The following is a 20,866-nucleotide window of genomic DNA, read 5'->3' on the forward strand; positions in this document are numbered from 1 at the left end:
CCCAAGTCCCTTCTGGGAAGTTACCCTGAGAAACAGGACTTTGCACATGATTTTACGCAGCCATTCTGGTTTACAATATTCCCGAGAAATTTTCACGACTGAAGTATATGCAACCCCTCCTATACTTATAAACACAAGCATATTGACATGATTGCGATGCCAAGTGAGTCAACGGCTATAGTCCCGGTGTTATCAGCCAGCCAGACATGATCCAACGGTTCAGTACCCCTAGCCAAGCATTTGTCCCTCAGGAAGTCCTATCATTTGAGTAAGGCAATGGTCACCCTCATGACACTTCCGAGGATGTCAGCGATCATCAGGGTAACCCGTTTTGTGAAGCGCAAGTTTCTCTCATCAATAACGTCACCATGCAATTGAGGGTTATACCATGTTCGACTACCCTTTGGCTAGAACAACCTGAAGTGGTATCTTCTTCGGTAATCGTGCCGAGATTTGTCCGTGCTTCACAAGTTAAAGTAGATTCACTCACAAGATTTAGATACTACGGCATTTTGTAAGGATTGAGGCTGACTAAATAGGCAAATTACAAACCCAGCGATTGTTCACGGAATTGCACTTCATATTTCTGGAGTAACAACAGGTTTCGGGGGCCAAGGTCTTGGTGTACGTACCCCTGCTGATATTGTGTCAAACAATCCGGCTCGTCTCATTTTGCCCTGAAGACCCAAGGAGCACTTGGGTAAGTCTATCTTCGTGAGCTAACTGTTTATATAGAAGGAACCCAACCTTGCGACTGCAAGAGGATGCAGCTATCTAAAGGTCGATTGTCCAACAATGCTATTCGTTCATGGCCGTGTCAGGTTGCTTATCCCGTAGGTGCACATTCGTCATTATCGTTTGGAATTATGCTAATAGATACTATTCTAGCACATGAAAAAAGGGCCATGTGTGCCTAGTCATATACTGTATAAACTGCAAGACTAAATCCTTATGATGAGCTTTATGCACATCTTCTCGTCTGCAAGGTTGTGATTTGCAACATTTGCAACAGATAATTTGCAGACACAGCTCCTTTTGAAGAACAGCAAGCTGCCGGCTGTTTTGTATAACCCTAAGATCTCTGAGCTTATAGGTTCCAGAGATCAATAATAGGCATGTGGAGCTCAGCCATACCTAAAAATCTCATGGAAGGCCACAGCATTGAATGGCTGAGCGCGATATCTCTACTCATCCCGCAAATCCGTAAAGTGATGAACGCTTAGGTCATATCGACAGTCAGTGATTATAAATATTCCGGGAACTTAAAAAGATTATGGAACTTCGTTTACAGAACCTGACTTTCCTCTGGGTCTCGAGTGTCTGGCGAGATGAATGGCGTTTCTTTCACATAAATAAGAACTACAGAATAAGATAGGTGGATGTACTCCGGGAAGGTATAATTGCAACTTTAACAATGAGTGGAAAGAATAAATAATGATGCCATATGGCCTTCTCTCACGATGAGGTGTGCAATGCAGAAGCATGCACACCACCGATTTCAAATACAGTATTCTTTCAAATGCATACAGCCAGTTAAATACAGCAAACGGTGATAGCTACATACTATTAGCTAACTGAAATTAAATATTTGTATCAGCATTACTGGCAAAAAAAAGCAAAGTGGCGTGCATACATGTGCGTTGATTGAATGAGTGGACCGATTAGTGCCCAGCGTCGCTATATGCTGCCATAGCCAACGAAACACACAGTCCGGACCGATTTATAGTGGGGGAGACGGAGAAGGAAATGAGAGAGGAAGGTAGAAAACCTCTCTATCACCATACAAACCACGAATTAGGATTATAGCCTGTAGCATAAGGCATCAACATCACGTGACCACGGGTACCAAGACAGTCTCATCCTCCTTCGATATTTGCCGAGTCAAACATTCATCAGATATAACCCATTGAAGTTGTATGCATGTTTTTTTGAGCCTAGTCAGCTGGATGAGACGACTTGTGGTGTTTTCGGGGATGAAAATTTAATACCAGACGTGCAGAATGCCGATTGAGGCTCTTCCCCAGAAAACAATCCGGGCGATTGGCTCCACATCTGTCATTTCGGATCCGTACTCTGTTGTCAAGGAGCTTATAGACAATGCCCTGGATGCTTCTGCTACCTCGTTGCAGGTTGAAATTTCCCAAAACGCTGTGGATGTCATACAGCTCAAAGACAATGGTCATGGCATCTCTCCAGAGGACCAGCAATATGTCTGCAAACGAGCTTTTACCAGCAAGATCCAAACTTTAGATGACCTCAAAAATGTCGGCGGGTCATCATTGGGATTTCGTGGTGAAGCACTTGCAAGTGTCGCAGAGATGTCTGGTGTCCTCGCTGTCACCACTCGAATTGAGTCTGAAGTTGCCGGGTTATGTTTGAAGTACGGAAGAAACGGAGAACTCACTGGGTATGTTGACTGTGCCGGGGTTTTGCCTTCTTTGCCACTGCTAACCTTTCATCGCAGAACAGAACGGACGTCACATCCTGTAGGCACAACTGTCCGTATCACGGACTTTCTCAAACACATTCCTGTCCGCAGGCAGACTGCCTTGAAGGGTGCTGTGAGAAATCTCACAAGGATCAAAAAGCTCCTCCAGGCATATGCTATAGCCCAGCCATCCAAGAGGCTTTCACTCAAAGTTCTCAAGACAAAAAATGAAAGCAGCAATTGGACGTACGCGCCAAGCGCAAGCGCCTCGCCCTCGGACGCAGCTCTCAAGGTAGCCGGCACAGAAGTGTCTTCTTCTTGTGTCGTGAAGCGGCTTTCCTCCCAGGGCACCACTGAGAATCAACGAGGATCATCAGACCAGAAAGAGTATGAAGCCATCGCTTTTCTTCCGAAGACACAATTTGGTGAGATTGTCTTATTGAATATCCGGTGATGTGATTACCAACCAAGTTAGACACCCCCAAGATCAACAATTCAGGACAATACATCAGTGTGGATGGCCGCCCTCTCTCTAGTAGCAGAGGGATTGGTCATGAGATCGTCAAAATTTTCAAGTCATATGTCCGTGTCGCCGCATCCAAAAACAAATCCTCCAAATCGGTTGTCGATCCTTTTCTCTGTCTGCAAATTCGATGTCCTCGAGGAACGTACGATGTCAACATCGAGCCAGCGAAAGATGATCTGCTCTTCGAAGACCGAGATGTTGTCTTGGCATTGGTGGACAATTTGTTTCGCGGCCACTACGGAGAGATAGATGGGACGGAGACAAACACTTCCAACCAAGACAAAGAGGATGCTTGCAAATCCAATGAAGGCCCGGGAGGATTTGGACTTTTGATGGCTAGGAAGCCAGCTACAGAACTTGCCACACAGCCTCGCGATCCTGACAACCCCGTCAGTGAACCTATACCCCACACGCCTATTTCACAGAAGCCGGTTCGGTCTCAGTGCCCCCTTTCGCCTGTGGTTTCTTCTAGCAACAAGGGCCCCGAAAGTCCCAACGAGTCGGACACCGGCAGAAACAAACGGACCAGCTTCCTCAATCCGTGGTCTATTTCCAGAATAAATGCCTCGTTTCAAACACCGCGACGCGGAAGCAATTCTCTCAGCCAAACAAGCCCCGTAGATCTACCTATCAGTAACCTCCAAGGGCCAATTCGGAGGGAGAGTATATCTCAAAACGTCCAGCATTCGCCAACCTTAGGCTTGACAAGTCCGCTTACTTCGCCAATGAGCCGCCATCGAGAGCATCCGCAAAAGTCGACTACGTCCCCCCTTGAAAATGATCGCATTTTGAGCGCCCGACGGGCTGAGAGGGAACGTGATCGAGATCTCTATGGGAACGGCGCTTTAGACACTTGGTTTCAGAGGACTACACAAGTCTCGCTGGAGCACAACCCTGTTGAGGAAGGACCGAGTGAGGAACCGGATTCACCGCTTTCATTCCTTGCCCAGCAACGATTTGGATTGCCAACGAACACTTCGCCAAATATTATAACTACCGATAGGCAGAATGATGGTGGTTCGGACAGTCCACTCGAGAATAACATCACCCCGAAAGCCGTTGATCATGGGCCTGCGCTACCCGAAGACAAGAGTGACCATGTTCCAGAGTCAATGGACAGTGGTCGAGGATTTCCGGTTCTTGAAAGATGGGCCGCTCATCTTCACCAAGGCGCCAGTCATGAGGCTGATCTGGAGAAAGCACTTGACTTCGAAAGGCGGAAGAAAGAAGCCATTCAGAACAGTCGCACACGCTTCAGACAGAACGATCAACCATCCAGTTCGCAGTCTGCTCCAGCGTCGCATTCGCCTCATAGCAGTCGGTATCTTGCCGCAAAAGCTGCGCTAACTTCGTCGCAAACTTCGATCGGCGAGCCGGTCTCTACAACAACGCTCTCTCCTCATGATCCGCGAGCATATCTGATCCGCCGGGAAAGAGACCGTTCTATTTATAAATCCTCAACGAAGGATGGAACGGCTCGCAAACTACCCATCAACAAACTTCCCTTCGAACGTATACCTGATGGTTCCGACCTGCATGATCTTGGCTTAACCTGCTCGGTTGACTTATCATCTGGCTCGAACTCATTCAAGCGGAATATTCCCGATGATCTATATACTGAGAACGATAACGAAAATACAGCATTCTCAGCATCTGATCTTGAAACCTGCCTGCCGTTCTGGAACGAACGGGTGATGCTTATTATGAAGCAGCAATACAAAAACAAGGATGAATCAACGCCCTTGAGCATTCAAATTGATCTTGCCCCCATTATTTCTCGGCATTTGAAAAATATTGCAGACAGCCAAAACAATTAGGGTCGGCTATTCCTCAAGACTATCTTGAAAGAGGTACTCTCTGCTGGCTGATAAGATAACCAGAATGCTCCTATATTTACCTTCGGGGCTATGTCTCATCATTCATGTCCTTAAATATTGCCTCTTATTTATTCTATAGATTAAATATCAGAGGTTTTACACTTTACCATTTATGACTGTCGTACAAATCCGTTACCAAAGTTCTCACAGTTTCCTGAAAATTTAGTTTATTCCATTCGACAGCGACGACATTAGTCGGTATTACAATTGAATGTATGTTCCCACTAGCCGGTAGTTTGATAACAAGATTCCGTGAAGAAGCAGGGAAGCCGAGTCATGCATTATGCACTGTGCCATCGGGTCCAGTGCAAACAGCCCAGCATCAATCAGAGCTGCATACTCCGGACTGGCGTGTATATGATATGCGGGCTGCCACAAAATACCAAGAGGCAATCTCCGTTGACCGCCATAATCTAGAAACCCCCTCGTTTACCTGTGTCTCACATCCAACTTGTCATATATTATTGCCTCTGATTCTATAGTTTGGACATCTTGCACTACAATCTATTCCTCCGCCGAGGGGGTAAGGTGGCGACCTGGCCTAGGAGGAGCTCCATAGTGTTTGCTTAACGTCGTTTTTTTCTTGCGTAGAATATTAGGTGGACTTTGATGCTTTCAAAGATCGACCCTGGATGATTCTCCAGATTTCTCGAGGATCATATAGTGCCCTGCCGCCAAGTTCTCCAATTTCAGACTACAAAGAGACAAAAGGGAATTTAAAGTATATTCGTCTCTTTTTTTTAAAAAAAAAAAAGAGAAATATGCTATCTACATCGCTGTGGGCACAATATTCTCTTCGTGCTGCTCGATTTCACAGTACTGCTTAATTATCACAAGGTTATAATCATCCGGTTGGCGTAATGGTAATCTCGAGTACGAGCAAGGTTATGTATGGGTTTGGCTTCTTTTTCAATTCCGGGACAAAGGCTCTGAGTACACAGTTCACAAAGACACGTCAAAAGACTCGAATTATTAACTTATGCTACTATGTTCTCTGTTTCCCGAAGGCTATGGTGTGTGTAACGGAAAGGTTCGTGTTTGCATTGCGGTGTATCCGCCTAGCTAACGGCATCTTGACTACTTGTAATTGTACGATGGGGGACAACGAGCTTTGGATATCCCCAGTCCCATTTCTCGTTGGGATTTAACCTTAGTTTAAGTATGTCCTTTTCACTTCCTAGTCATATCTTTTCAACCTATGGCCCAGAAGAGGTGTGGTATTGGAGCATGGAAGCCGGGCGACTCGAGGATTTGTTCATTACTACGTTGATACCAGAGCAGTCAGAATGTTGGCCAGACGGATATTAATTCAAGGCAAAGCAACTCGGGAACATCCCCATGGATAGCCCGGGTGGATGCCCGTGGGTCGAATTGACCGTTACATAATCCTGACATCAACACCTGAGCACCAAAGCTATAAAACAATCATTCATCTTGTAACTTACTCCCTCAGGAATCCAGATAATGTGCCAAAATGGCATTCCTCATCCCCCCTTCGGCTCTAGAGAACCAGGCCTCTAGCTCTCTGCACTCCCCGCCCCTCCGAAACAATATAACGCCCGGTGACGTAGGAATCCTAAAATCAACTCTCCTACCCTCTTTTAGCCTCTATTCATCTCTCTCACTCGCGACCTACATTGCAGCGGAAGCAACAGACCGAGTCGAACTCAAAGACTGGCTTTGGCCATCAGCCCAAGTTCTCAATGCTTGGTGGTCCGCCATCGGGCAACCGATGTGCAAACACGATATCTCATTCGGAACAGCTTGGGGGGCTCTACCATGGACAGAAAGGGTCCTTCTAAGCTGCGTTACTCTCTGGGGCACCAGGCTCTTTGCCCGGATCGCGTGCCGGTCCTTGTCCCGCGGGACAGATGACGTGCGGTACGACGCAGTCAAAAAGGAGCCGGGCTTTTGGAAAAAGGCATTTTTGAAGATCTTCTTACCGGAAGCTGCTGTGTTGAGTGTCATCTCTTTGCCGTTCACAGTTCCGTTCACTATGGGTCAGACTACGGTCCCGATAGGCGATGATGTAATGAATGCTGTTCGGGCGCTTGGCGTTGGACTTTTTAGTGCTGGGTTTGCGATGGAGGCTATGGCAGATACGCAACTTGGACTTCACCGACAGGAACGGACGGATTTGTGTCGACACGGTGTTTGGGGTTTGGTCCGGCATCCGAAGTAAGTTTGTTGCGATATATATCACACTTCCCGGTTCATGATATGAGCTAATGGTTGTCTAGTTACCTCGGGGACACATTGGTCCATTTTTCATTTGCTTTGCTTAACATGGCTGGTCCATTCAATCCAGTTGTAATACTGGGACCTGTCGCGAACTATCTCTTCCTTCGGTTCGTGGGTGGTGATAAGCAGACTGAGGCTAGCCAGGAAGAGCGCTATAAGTCTGATGATCCATATAACTATGGGCAGCTACAACAGTGGAAGAGAGAGAAGAACAGTTTCTGGCCTTGTTTGCGGGACTTGGCGAATCCATGGGCATTGGCTGTTGCTGGTTGCGGGTTTATTGGTGTGGTGATTGAGGAGGGGTTTAGAGGTGCTTATGGCATGTAATGTCATACCTAGTAAAGACGGGTATTTTCCAAACCGGCAAAATCGCGTAGGTGCTTAGATTATCCATAAGAGTGAGGGAAGTTGAAGATTCCTACAACTGTTATTATTGGACCAATCAGCGTGTACTTGGATTGTAAAAAGCAAAATATCATCCAATAATCAATCTATACACACTTACCTGCATATTCTCAAACCGCTCTTCAAAGAACTCCTTTCTCCATCATTTTTGATCACATCGATATGGAACCCACACCTGCACTAACATAATCCCATGCTCCAGTACACGCTCAATGCTCAGACATATGCCACGGTTGCAATATTCTACCGAGACAAACAACAAGTAGCTTCGACAAACATGAGATTGTTGGACCTGGTTGCTGCATAGGCTGCGAGTTTCCTACAGAGGACGGTTCAAGAGAGCAAATGAAAAGTATGAAAATAACTATCGGATATTTGTTTAGACAAAGATACGGACAGCGCTTTGGTGAACTTGTGCTGAATTATGAAGCCCAATCTCGAAGAAGGCCACACTGTAAATTCAAGTTGCCCAGTCACCACCAATGCATACATGTGCAAATGTTAATACCCTTTGCCTCGTACATAAGAGTTGACCAACGGCCGACCCTGGGCGACACGCCCCAAGTTTACCTCGAGGATATCAAGAGAGCGCGGGAAATACTCCATCCCAAGACCACTGACATGTGGACTGATCTGGATATTAGACGCATCCCAGAGCGGATCATCCTTTGGAAGGGGTTCGGGATCAGTAACATCAAGGGCGGCACCACCCAAAAGCCCAGAATTCAATGCATCGGCTAACGCCTTCTGATCAATAACCTTGCCTCGCGAGATGTTGGTCACGTAAGGTTTGCTCGCATGGTGATGACAGTTACGAGATAGAATGGCGAATTCCTCTGCGCCGAGGAGACGGGTTGTTTGCGGAGTCAGCGGAAGTGAGATAACGAGATGATCCAGCCCGAGGGCTAAGAAAGAGTGAATCGATTCTCGGTCGGTTCCGTGGTGCCACGATACCGGGATCGAACCGTCTGGGTCTCCGGTTCCGGGCACGATATAACCTGTATCATGGCGGGATTCAGGTGTTAGGCGTGGGTTGGCCGTGTATGCGTGTACGGTCATGCCTAGTGCGTTCGAGACGCGGGCAACTGTCGGTGGTAAGTGTGGGTTCTGTATCGAGCCATAATGGGTGAAACTTACTTTGGCGCCCGATACTGCCATATCCTAGGATACCGATCCTCTTGCCCACTTGATCATGTATACCTTGCATATATGGGGTTTTATCTGCCCATACGTGTGATTTCTGTGCTTCATAGCTCACGGCGTATTTCCGGGATGAGACTAGCCAATTCATCACGGTCCATTCTGAAATCGGAGGACCGTGGATACCCGAGCTTGTAGTGATGGGAATATCGCTTTCCCGTAAAATCGGATGTTGTAAAAGATGATCCACACCAGCAGAGAAGGTGTGAATTAGTTTAAGGCTACAATATTGGTTAATGGACAGTAAAGTCGATTGGGGTGGGAGCTTACTTCTTCGAGTCCTTGATATCTGGAAGATCCGTAAAAGTTAAAAGGACGGTGGCACTTTGGTATAATTCTGCAAGATTTTAATTTCTAATCGATTCTTTGGTGATGATAGTCACTTACCAGAGGGCACAGGAATACCTTCCTGAGACTGGTAAATAGTGACCTCGGCATCGGAGAATTTGTTTCTGATAATGTCTTTCAGCTCTGGTGGCATGGCCCGGTAGAAAATAACGAGCACATGCTCTGATGGGAGTCGCGCGTCACCCATGATTGCGTTGAATATTTGTGAAATGTGTGTTGGACTGGAGGATATTGGAGGATTTTAAGTGAAAACTGTCGTAGGGTGCGGGCAACATTCGGTTTTCTTATCGAACTTCCCCACCTGGGTGGCTTATAAACAGTTCGGCATCACAACGGGCAACAATCCCATGTGAGCGGGTCGAATATCGGGTTCTTATTGGAACCGGTCACCCTTTTTGGGGGAGATGATGGTGGTTTATGCGAGATGGCGTGGTATGGCGACACTTTGCTTAGATATGATCTCAGAGCATGTCGAGTTAATATCCCGAGGTGGTTTGGGGAGAGGCTCTTTCTCTATAGAGCAAAATATCACACCTAGCACGATAAAAATATTCTGCTATGATTATTTGAGTAGAGTGTGCATGTTATGCATGACCTGGTGGCCTTAGGATGATCATTGATGCCTGGATGCCTTATCCTTGATCCTGAGGTCGAGCCAGCTTGGCCGACCCTGAACATCGATCTCGAGCACACCATTGTTCAAGTCAGAGAGATGCGCAAGATCAGATGCACCAGTCGGAACTCCTGAAACTAGATACAACTGATTGTCAAGATGCATGACACCCCTACCAATACACGATCATCTTCAATCGATATTTACAACCTCATCCAATCTTAATATTTATCCCACACACGTATTTCAACTGATCGCCACCTAAATATTGGATGCGCTTGATCTTCGGCTTATGAGAATTTGCAAGTGGAGGAACATTTCATGGATATAGACACAAATTGTGGCTCAGCCGAGACAGAATTTCAGCTCGATTATTCAAGGGTACTTTGTGTTGAGGGGTGTTGAATCGTGAAATCGGGAGTGGAATATCTTTCTGGGTGCTAATCAGGTCTGCAGTCCCCAATCTCCCCTGGGCATGTTCCATCACTTCAAGTGCAAACTCGAAAGTACGTACATGTACATATACATCGGATTTTAGGCCTCGCGACATGGCTTTCCCTTTCCATTTTAGTGCGCCTTTGCTTCACCCCTTGCCGCTGTTTGCCCACTGAGTAAAACTGAGCACGCCCCTTCGTATTACGTAATCATTCGACCGGCCCAGGGAATTGATAACTATCAATTCCCATAAAATTATACTAGCGTGGGACCATATAAAAGTCTTATAAGTCCTACGGGAGTCCTATGGGACTAACAGGGTTATAGGACCGGAATTCCTTTAGTCCCATAGGAGTAGATGGGACTAGGATATGGGACCAAAATTTTCTTAGTCCCATGGGAGTTGTCAAGGCCTAGTAAAGGTAAAAGATAAGTGAGAGTTTTTGCTGAAGTTAAAGGCAGAGATATTTATGAAAAGGAAAGAAAAGAAAGAAGAAATTCAAACCTAGTGACTTAATAGAGGTAGGACAGGGTAGGACGAACCATAGTAGAATCAAAACTACTATGCCTATTCTAGCAATCCTTATTGTAAGAACCATAGAACCTCATCCGATCCGGGCCCATGAATTGTAAAGAGTAACTATGCCTTTCTTGATGGCAGATAATGTCCTTAAAAGAACCTGACAGAAATCTGTGGTACGACCAATGTATGGTAAAAATGATTGATATGGATGACTCTAACTAACATAAATGACAAAACCCGCTTTTTCAACAATCTATGCGGACATCGATGACTAACTGTAATATACACTTTTGTATAGTATGCTAGGCACCAAATGTCATTTGATATTCTGGGTAAATTACCCTGTCTCCACCGTGTATTGACCTTGGACTTCGACAGTAACCTCAAATCCCAATGCTCGCTTACATAACTCCTGAACAACATGTAAAAGAAAAAAAAAAAAAAAAAAAAAACAAGAAAAGGTGATATGTACTGATCGTAGTTAGGAGCCTACCTACCCACTACAATATCTATGCCTAATATTCTAGTGACTATTCCACGACATGGACTTCGCTGTAATGTATACTTAACAAAGTATACTACGATCAATCCTAAGGGCAGTGGATGATTCCATTCATAGAATTAGGCGTCCTAGAGTGGAGCGATTAGCGTGCCAAGGATTATGCAGGGTTTAGGTACAGGCGACTGATTGGATACATTGTAGGCTCTTGTATATCACTACCCCAGAGTTCCGGTATCTTACCTCCAGGGCTATTACATAGTTTTAAGCGCGGGTAGAGAGAGATTGAAGGTGAGAGAGTTATGAGTTAACAATAGGAATGAACAAGAGGACAATAGAATGAACAAGAGAGCAATAGAAATAATAAAAAGAAAAATAGACAGGACCAACGGAATCCATGGATGGTCGTCGTCGCCCAATTGGGAAGGCAGCAAAATCACAGATATAGACACCACCCTCCTCCCCTTTCCTAACTCTCCTTTCTTTTTTCCTCAAACAACGATCAACCTTCTGATTTCTACAACCCTGCTAGTCTCATCTGACCGAGAAGTGAGGCTAATATCAGTCCCCTCACTTTATGCATAGACTGACATTTTGTTCTCTTAGCAAGATGTCGCAGTTACCAGGCTTAAAGTCACCCGCAAAGCAACCTGCGGCTCCAAGCCCAAGCACTATCCCCATCTCATTCCCAACCAAACCAGTCTCGATCAGAAAGCTTCCTGACCTTGAAGCAGCGCTGAAGAAAGTAGCTTCCGCACGGAGCAAGTTTCATATGCGAAAGATTGGTATATTGGTCCGGTGGGAAAACGATGAAACTGGCGCAGAGAATGATATGGTGACAATGGAATCAATTCTGAAACCGCTTGGGGTCCAATGTAACAGATTTGTGATCCCGAATTCGGACAAAACACCAGCCTGGAGCCTGCAAGAGAATCTCAACAAACTCCTTGGACAATGCATCCGGTCTTCACTACCCTCTCTGTTCATTTTCTTTTATGTTGGTCATAGTGGCCTTCATGATGATGCTCTGTGCTTTACGTCACGTCATAAAAGAATTCTGTGGCGGTCTATCAGAGGTACTCTGGAATCTGCACAGTCAGTGGATTCTGTGGTAATACTCGATTGCTGCCACGCGGCTGCTGCAGCACGGCAGCCCAACTCGACAACGAACATTCACATCATTGCGGCATGTGGAGTTCATGGAATTGCGTCCGTACGCTCAAATACCGCTTCGTTTACCCAAAGGCTGTTCCGCGCCGTGCAAAAGTTTAAGAACCAACAGAATTTCACAACGGCTGAGTGGTACCAGCAAGTACAAGTCGAGAAGCCTAAGCATGCCCCTCACGCCGTGTTTGAAACGTTTAGCGGCACCAGAGCAATCAGCCTTGCGTTTAGTGATACTAGTCGATCCAGCCTCCCTCGGCCATTATCTGTAGTGAGCCAAAAGCACGTGCTGGTGAAGCTGACGCTTGAGGGACAACGAGACGCTGTGGATAGCTTTTCAAAAGCCGTTCGCTCACTCCCGCCGAACATGAAAGTTAAGATTTGCAATGCATTCGAAACCGATGCCTCTGTTTTCTTTATCCTACAGATGTCATGGGAAGGGTGGGTTCTGTGGACCAGCGTTGTACATTTGGACTTTGTGGGTGTAACGCTCGGCCCTGATTTACTCCCCGGAAAAGCCATTCCCCCCGCCTCAGCCTCTGGGGAGAATTTGCCTCCTGAAGACCTCTTTCTCAAGGAAGCATGATAATTTTTCTTTTTGATATTTTCGTTTCGCTTGGCTTGCACTTTGTTCTGCTTCGCTTTTGCTTTGCTCTTCTGTGTTTTTCTGTTTCTCTGCTTTCTCTATCCTCAAGCTAATTTATCGCATTCGGTGGCTGACTGAGATCGGCACTCTCAAAGCAAAGTGCCGATATGTTGTACATCGTACGTTTATCCCCATCTCTAATGCTACAAAGTACATATTTCTTTTTATACCTCATTTTTAGGCGAGCTAAATGATTTGGAGGAGAAAGAAGGTAGTAGTATTCTTTTTATGAACCAACTCCCACTCCTGATGCAAGGAAGTTGTCTAAAGGAGGCAGATACATGTATGTAGCACGCGAGAAGTACTGTCAGCTAAAGGGGTACATTGCGTACGAAGCTTTTTAAATACCAAGACCTGAGGTAATGGTAAGGCTTTTCCGAAGCCTTCTTTGCCAACTGTGAACAAAAAGGAAGCGGCCAGAGTGTCGATGAGGTGAGGTAATGTTTTGGGTCGCGGTGGCAGTCACCCTCATCCATCTGTTTCCTCTTTCGTTTCCCTCCCCTTCGTCTTCCAACTCACAACAACCATTTTAACCCACAACCATGCCCCGAAAAGCCTCATCTTCTTCGCAGAAATCCATGTCTTCGGCGCCCGTATCGTCGTATCCGATGGGTACACATTTGTCTCCAGGATCTTCGAGTTCCTCTTTGAATTCCTCGCCAACATCAGAATTTCCGACCCCCATATCCCCGTCTTCAGACTTACTTAAGGATCCTTCCCTCCTGTTGAAACAGGTATACCGGGATGCCAAAGAATGTCTGAGACTAGGACAAAAGGATGAGTTCTGGGCACTTCTAGCCAAAACCGAACAACAACATGGGCAGGCATCACTCCCTCTCCCAAAAGCGGCGGCACCCCGATCTGGAAATTCGCGACCGTGGCCTAAAATCCGGTACATACAGGTACATATGTGCAGCGTGCTAAGAAAGCCAATCACAACGTACCAGATTATGCGGCCTAGTCTCCATTCATTAGATGCAGGATTCTGCGCCTCTCATGCACAACTAATAAAGTCACATTTCCAACTTTCTAGACATGAACAGGCTCCATCGATACAAGGGAGCTCCTCGGATAATTTCACATCAATGTGCTTTCCTCATCTTAGTCGCAGAGACCATATCATTTATGAGTTGAAGAATATATTCAGCTAGGCCCCTAAAGAATAATGGCTACTTCTTTCCTGAAAGCAAGAGTGACCACCCTTGATAATTTCGTCAAACCGTGCACTAATCCGCTCATAATTTTGCCCGTATCTTCCAAGCTCTCGTAGCCGAATAGCCACCCAGTCTTGATAAATTCGGTCGGAAGTTGCGATGCCCGCAATAAATAATGACCAGGTAATCCGGACTACAAGGCGCGGCCGGCTTCGGTGCAGTTTCAAACTCAGTTCCAGGACTAAAGATACCGCAGTGGTTAAAGGGAGAATAATTTTATGGTAGCTTTGGAACTCGGGTCGATCTTCGATGCAGAGGTGGAAATAGACAACTGTGCCGTAATATGTGATAGCTGACCAGAAAATGGTCTCCATGACGCGACGATCGCCAGCGAGATCGCAGGATGTGGACATTTTGGCGGAGGTGAGGAGTGTATCATATTCCTGAATCGATTGGTTAGAAATAGGAAGGCCGGAAATCGATGATCGTCAATGGTTACGATGCATGGACTCACAATAGACAATGTGCTTATTTCTTTGGTAATCCTCTGGCATGGAGAACCTTCCCCAAAACTGATATTTGGACCTGGACTATGTTTGAACAGTTCCGTGATTTTGAATTGGAGCACATGGCTATGGTGATATAGAGTCAAGCCCGGGATATTTTCTAAATCATCCAGCTGGGATGACATGGGGTATCCATCACCCCAGAAGCGGGACGGCGACTGCCTGCTCAGTCTGTAGAGTGCAGGAAGGCTAAGCGCAGTATTTCCAGTCTCAGATCGTAAGAAAAACCGAAAAATGTCAGTCTCCAGCTTTGCAGTCCCAGAGCCAAAGAAAAGAACTGCAGGAGTGAAGAAGTAGAGTGTCCAAAGAAGAAAAAGGGGAACAGACGTGCCACCCAGTCCGTCTATCATAGACCTTGTAGGTGGAGCAGGATCAGCAGAGTCTTCACTGCTTGTAAATTCACCCAAAGCACAAAGGTTTACGTGAGATTCAGGCTGCTGCAAGGGGAGTTGGCTGTCCGCAATAACAGCTGGGTGCGTGTGACATTGGAGCAAAGGGACAATGTGGTTGTGGAGAAGTGTCTCGATCCCCCGGATATGAATATTGATTGCGGGGGCACCGCTGCCAAAGCGGTTCTCATAATCTACCATCAACCAAAGTGTGATGAAAATAGTCTCAATTTGCTGTGGAGTCTTCACCTCTTGCTTGAGAGCTTCTCTAAGACTCGATAAAGCTCGCCCGTAATGTACCCTGCCATCCATGTCTGATCGTTCACTGCTCGGTAGATGACCGAGGGTATTCTCTATATCATAGAGTTTAAACCGGTGGATCTCCCTCGCAGCACTAGCCAACATCACGCTCATGACCATAGGTTCTTTGGTCGCTATCTTGTGGTACGCGTACGAGACAGTTGACCACGGCCAGTGCTTTCCAACAAGTACAACCAAGATTGAATCCTGAATATAGCTCAAGCATTCTCGATCGAACTCTGACAGTGACAAAGAATTGGCAGCCTGGATGCTCTGACCCTGCGCACAAGGTTGATTTCGAGTTGAGAGTGATTGCTGTGGATATGATATAATTTGCGGATGAGATCGCTTCCTTGCACTCCTTGGGCGATTCGCAGTGCTGGCTTCATCTCCTGGGGATCTTTTGGAGGATATATGTGTTGAGGCACGTGTCGACCTGCGCGGGATTGGGGGGCCATTCCACTCGCAAAGGATCTTCGCGGCCAAGCATCGCCTACATTGTGGCTCCTCGTGCGCTTGGCTTGGTAATCTTTCTTCGTCGCACTTCACCTTGCGGATACGGCAAGTTCGGCAGCCTTTACGAGCTGTTAGCCCCAAATGTTGATGGAAGTGAGAGGGTCTGTGGGTCCTCGCCTGTCCTGGAACGGGTCTTCCCCGGTTTATCCATTGTTGTTCAGCCAGCGAAGGGGCTCTTGCAATGTTGCATCTGTCTCGGCTCACACGTTTTAGGATCAATTTTAAAGTACAGCAATAGTCGCCTAATAGACTTCAGGGCAACAGAAAATATATGAGGGGAAGAGGCGGGGAGAAGTTGGCTATCAGGAGAGTTGCGCTGGAGCCGAGTTGATGATGCCGATTGGCTGTATCGGCTACCCCGATGGATGCGTTGCCGACTTCGGGGAAATCCAAGCATACATATATCGTGTGGGAGTCGTTTGATTGGCCAATTTACTGTTTTATCTTTAAAATCGCTTGTACTCCACCTATTGATGCGAAAGTGTTAGAAGAGTTATTTAAGAAAGTGAAACTCACGAGAATCTAAGTTCCTTACTGATAACAGACTCAAAATGCGATTTTCCGAATCAAACAGTCGATTCCTCGACAGCGTGCAGGATGCGATTCGTCGCTATGATTCGCAATTGAAGGATATAAATCACAAAGTAAGGTCGAAAACGGGACCAATGCGGAGCTCGCTAACACAAGTCAGATCTGGTCGAACCCTGAGCTTGCATACGCAGAGTTCGATGCTCACCAGAACATTTGCAAACTTTTTGAAAGTCTCAAATCCGAAGGATATTCAGTCACTCGCAAAGCGTATGATTGCGAAACTGCCCTGGTGGTTGAATACACCTACGGAATTGGAGGCCGTGTTGTGGCTTTCAATGCTGAATACGATGCCCTTCCCGGAATTGGACATGCATGTGGTCACAACCTCATCGCAACCAGCTCGATCGCTGCCTTCATTGCCACCTGTGAGGCCATGAAATCTCAGTCATCCGGAAAGGGATTTACCGTCCGCCTTTTGGGCACCCCAGCCGAGGAGTCCGGCGGTGGAAAGGTGCGCCTGCTCAACAAAGGAGCCTATAAGGACGTGGATGCCTGCCTTATGGTGCACCCGGTCCCGATGGCGCCAGAAAACCCCGAGCTGATGGGAATGGCAACCATCATCGAAGGTGGATACCTCGCCAATGACAAAGTCAAAGTCACTTTCACTGGCAAGCCAGCACATGCCGCTGCTGCCCCTTGGGAGGGTATCAATGCGCTGGATGCTGTAGTTTCAGCATATGTCAACATTTCAATGCTTCGCCAGCAGATTCTTCCGACCCAGAAGATCCATGGGGTCATTGTCAATGGTGGTGACCGCCCCAATATCATTCCGATGTCTGCAAGTGTAGATTATTATATTCGCTCACCGACCGTGAAGACACTTCGGCCTCTGACCGAGAAAGTGGTGAAATGCTTCGAGGCTGCTGCGACTGCCACTGGCTGCAAGGTCGAGTTTGACTGGTATGTTTGCATGCTTTGGGAGTTCTGTTGAAAATCAACTGACTGTGTTATGTCAATAGGGGCATCTCATATTCCGATCTGAAAACCAACCTGCCGATCTGTGAGACCTACGTCTCTATAATGCGCGCCCTGGGGCATCACACTTTACTTGATAACTCGACACTAAAGGGCACACTAGCCGGAGCGTCTACTGATATGGGTATGTCTTCAATGAATAGGCTTTCCGGTTTGCAATTTATTTTCTAAATGATTGTCTAGGCAATGTTTCATATGCAGTTCCTGGATTCCATGGCGTCTTCACTATTCCCACCGAGGGAGTCAACCACACACCCGAGTTTACCAAGGGTGCAGGATCGGAGGAGGGCTTCAAGAGGGCACTCACTTGCGCAGCGGGCATGGCCGTAGTGGCTTGTCAAATTCTTGTCGATGATAAATTTGCCGAGGATGTGAAGAGAAACTTTGAGGATAATTGATGAAGTACGGAAGTGACAAAGTCAATGTTGAGACGGAAATTACGTTTTTCAGATGTATAGCGATCTTACTGATAGATGCCTTTTTTTTTTGTCAGCGTTCAACTAGCTATTCATGTTTGTTGTAGAGAATCAATCTTTCTTCTCTCCTCATTGCCCCGCATCACTATCTTTTGAGAGCTGGGTAGAGATAGAGACAAGGTGGGGATGGAACAATAGGCTTTGAGCTGATTGCCACGAGAGGGAGAGATAGAGAAAGGAAGGAAGACCAACTGGGTGAGGAGCAGATATACTATTTGCCCGAGGCAATAACGACTGCCCTAACAACTTGAAGTCGGAATATTTCGGACATCGTGTACAAAATGCCTCTATTCAAAACATTGCACTCCTAATAATTATGCCCCTCACAGTACGAGGCAGTAGAGCTTGTTATCTTGGGAAATAGCCTACTACCGGAAGACCAATCAGAGAAGCTATATAGCTTCGGCTGCAGTTCTTGGTATCTTTCCCGCCCTCATAGTGCCAAGGTTTTACAAGTTTGCCGAAACAGCCAATAAGATGAGAGAAGATATCTCAGTCTTCTGTTATCCAGACCTATAATTTTGCGGGGAAAGCTTTATCAAAGCCAAGTATATACCACATGTGAAGCATGCCTCCCACATAAATAGGTTGTTGCCGCACAGCACATCGATTCACTTCTCTTCCATTTATAGTTTTTCTTGCTTCTCATTCTTTTCAAAATGCCAAAGGACTCAAGTAAGACGGACAAGCCGTACAATGATAAGCTGGATGGTCAATGTGTTGAAAATGGTACCCTTGAGTCTTCATTCGAATATTCCGCCAGCCTAGAGAAAAAGCTGGTTCGGAAGATTGATTTGATGTGAGATTTTTTGAGAAGACTGAAATTTCCCATGGAGTTTTACTAATGAATTTTGTCTAGGGTCCTTCCAATCATGCTGTTCGCCTACATGATGGCTTTTCTGGATAAGCAGACATTGAACTACACCTCTCTTATGAGTATTCGGGAGGACCTTCATCTGGTCGGCTCCCAGTATAATTGGTCATCCAGCATATTTTACTTCGGATACTTGTTCTTCTCGTAAATATTCTCTCCGCTGATATCGGATCTTGCATTGTGGCTGATAACTATCAGGTACCCAGCATCCTTGTTAATGGTCAAGTTCCCACTCGGCAAATATCTTTCTACGGTCTTGTAGGTGGTCCATTTTCCATATTACCAGTCATGAGGTCTAACAAAAATATAGTATTTTGTGGGCCATCGTTCTGGCCTGTCATGCAGCTACTACGAACTTTGCTGGTTTGATGGTGGCGCGTTTCTTTCTCGGGTGTACAGAAGCAAGCCTCTCCCCAGGCTTTACATTGATCACTTCTCTTTGGTACAGAACATCTGAACAACCACTTCGTCATGGTGTCTGGTTTTGTGGAAATGCTTTATCTTCGATCATTGGAAACTTGATCGCTGTTGGGATACTGCAGATTGAAACCCATCTGAAGACATGGCAGGTGAGCTTGAAGAGTTTTCTAGGATTCAACCCCTAGCCATCATCACTCATAATATCTTATAGTGGCTATTCATAATTTTTGGAATCATTACATTCCTTTTGGGGATTGTTATGCTTTTCCGCCTCCCCGATTCGCCTACTTCTGCGAGTTTCCTAACCGAAGAGGAAAAGCTCATTGCAATAGAACGATTGAAGGCGAACCAAACTGGGTTCAAAAACTCAAACATTGATAACTCGCAGATTATGGAAGCATTTACGGATGTGAAGACTTGGTTGCTTGCAATTTTGATACTGGCTGGCAATATTCCAAATGGTGGCTTCACAACGGTCAGTCGATGATAAATGGCTTGAATACATTCAAAGGCATTCGTGCTGATGTGTTGCAGTTCAACGGATTGGTCCTACGAGGGTTCGGGTTTTCAACTTTCAACACACTGTTGCTTGGTATACCATGTGGTGTGGTTGTTGTCCTCTTCGTGTTGCTGTCGTAAGTTTCTTTTTGAGTGATTATATGTGGGTGATGCTAAAATAGGCCCTTAAGAGGTATCATTTCATCCAAGGTGCCTAATAGCCGATGCCTTGTTATGGTCGGATGCAACGTGATAAGGTACCAGCATTTTCCTTTTTTTTTTATGTTAGACAACTCACAAAACACTAACACCTCAAACAGTATCATTGGCAGCGCTCTGGTCTATGCCACCGACTCTGTGGGTTCCCGTTACGCAGGCCTGCTTCTCATGGGAATCTACTCGGCTACAATGCCTATTTCAATGGCAATGATCAGCTCCAACGTAGGTGGCTTTACAAAGAAAGCTACCGTCAGTGCAATTTACTTCATCATGTACTGCACCGGCAATATCATCGGTCCGCAGCTATTTTTCGAAAGAGAAGCACCAAGATATCAGGTATGTTTTTAACTTTTTTCCATCACCCACTGGAAGTGTAATTAATCATACGATAGAGTGGATTCCTGGCTATCATTATTTGCTTAATTGTATGTGTGGTTGACGGGTTCGCCCTTCTGTTCTATCTTCATTGGACAAATATTAGACGCGACAAACAGCGCATGGAGACCGTGTCGGAGGACCAAGAGAAACACGAGGTTAATGAGACACGGCTGCTCGATACCACAGATCTAAAGAACAGGGGTTTCAGATATGTCTTTTAAACATTGATCTGGAGAAAGTTGGAAACGTAGCTTTGGCCATGGGGGATATGAAGGATGGGCTTGGCACGATTATGAAGCTATTCGCAAATCAAACCTATCGCCATAGATATATCGAGTTACCTAGGTTCAAGAACAGTGGGTACAGCATCAACTTTAAAACCTTCATCTCCCAATATGCATCCCCGTCTGTTAAGTCCAAAAGGGACAAGGAACGCGTAAAATTCTTACAATGAACCACCCGTGGATGCCTTTACGCCGAAGCTGATATAATGTTCCTTCCACTATGAACAGAGCCATTGCCTTCAAAAAGATCATAGGAACCTTCATTCTTGTACGGAGTATTTACTAGTCAACTAGTATTCGGGTAATCCACCTAGTGTTATC

The 20,866-nt window shown here is 46.1% G+C and overlaps 7 protein-coding genes across 7 annotated transcripts; 5 read left to right on the plus strand and 2 right to left on the minus strand.

Annotated features, from left to right (window-relative positions):
• Positions 1-2,000: 2,000 nt before the first annotated feature.
• Positions 2,001-4,771, plus strand: N7447_009489 (putative DNA mismatch repair protein; the record flags this gene model as incomplete). The annotated part of the gene is made up of 3 exons (XM_057233751.1): positions 2,001-2,407; positions 2,465-2,853; positions 2,904-4,771. 3 exons carry the CDS (start codon positions 2,001-2,003, stop codon positions 4,769-4,771), a joined length of 2,664 nt encoding a protein of 887 aa, XP_057083293.1.
• A 1,534-nt stretch (positions 4,772-6,305) lies between these two features.
• N7447_009490 (DUF1295 domain protein) lies at positions 6,306-7,399 on the plus strand (the record flags this gene model as incomplete). The annotated part of the gene is made up of 2 exons (XM_057233752.1): positions 6,306-7,009; positions 7,072-7,399. 2 exons carry the CDS (start codon positions 6,306-6,308, stop codon positions 7,397-7,399), a joined length of 1,032 nt encoding a protein of 343 aa, XP_057083294.1.
• Positions 7,400-7,978: 579 nt separating this feature from the next.
• On the minus strand, positions 7,979-9,212 carry N7447_009491 (D-isomer specific 2-hydroxyacid dehydrogenase family protein; the record flags this gene model as incomplete). The annotated part of the gene is made up of 4 exons (XM_057233753.1): positions 7,979-8,562; positions 8,615-8,898; positions 8,948-9,014; positions 9,065-9,212. The coding sequence occupies 4 exons, from the start codon at positions 9,210-9,212 to the stop codon at positions 7,979-7,981; spliced, it is 1,083 nt and encodes a 360-aa protein (XP_057083295.1).
• A 2,493-nt stretch (positions 9,213-11,705) lies between these two features.
• N7447_009492 (uncharacterized protein) lies at positions 11,706-12,845 on the plus strand (the record flags this gene model as incomplete). Its single annotated transcript, XM_057233754.1, has 1 exon — positions 11,706-12,845. One exon carries the CDS (start codon positions 11,706-11,708, stop codon positions 12,843-12,845), a length of 1,140 nt encoding a protein of 379 aa, XP_057083296.1.
• A 1,207-nt stretch (positions 12,846-14,052) lies between these two features.
• N7447_009493 (uncharacterized protein) lies at positions 14,053-15,896 on the minus strand (the record flags this gene model as incomplete). Its single annotated transcript, XM_057233755.1, has 2 exons — positions 14,053-14,502; positions 14,574-15,896. Coding segments are annotated over 2 exons (1,773 nt in total), but the record flags the coding sequence as incomplete, so codon positions are not given.
• Positions 15,897-16,381: 485 nt separating this feature from the next.
• N7447_009494 (M20 family metallopeptidase) lies at positions 16,382-17,794 on the plus strand (the record flags this gene model as incomplete). The annotated part of the gene is made up of 4 exons (XM_057233756.1): positions 16,382-16,474; positions 16,522-17,321; positions 17,381-17,520; positions 17,580-17,794. 4 exons carry the CDS (start codon positions 16,382-16,384, stop codon positions 17,792-17,794), a joined length of 1,248 nt encoding a protein of 415 aa, XP_057083298.1.
• A 737-nt stretch (positions 17,795-18,531) lies between these two features.
• On the plus strand, positions 18,532-20,482 carry N7447_009495 (uncharacterized protein; the record flags this gene model as incomplete). Its single annotated transcript, XM_057233757.1, has 8 exons — positions 18,532-18,671; positions 18,732-18,890; positions 18,945-19,004; positions 19,057-19,315; positions 19,378-19,641; positions 19,701-19,801; positions 19,847-20,219; positions 20,276-20,482. The coding sequence occupies 8 exons, from the start codon at positions 18,532-18,534 to the stop codon at positions 20,480-20,482; spliced, it is 1,563 nt and encodes a 520-aa protein (XP_057083299.1).
• Between the last annotated feature and the right edge of the window lie 384 nt (positions 20,483-20,866).

Source organism: Penicillium robsamsonii (assembly GCF_028829455.1).
Source record: "Penicillium robsamsonii strain IBT 29466 chromosome Unknown utg000005l_segment0_segment0, whole genome shotgun sequence".
Taxonomy (NCBI): Eukaryota; Fungi; Ascomycota; class Eurotiomycetes; order Eurotiales; family Aspergillaceae; genus Penicillium; species Penicillium robsamsonii.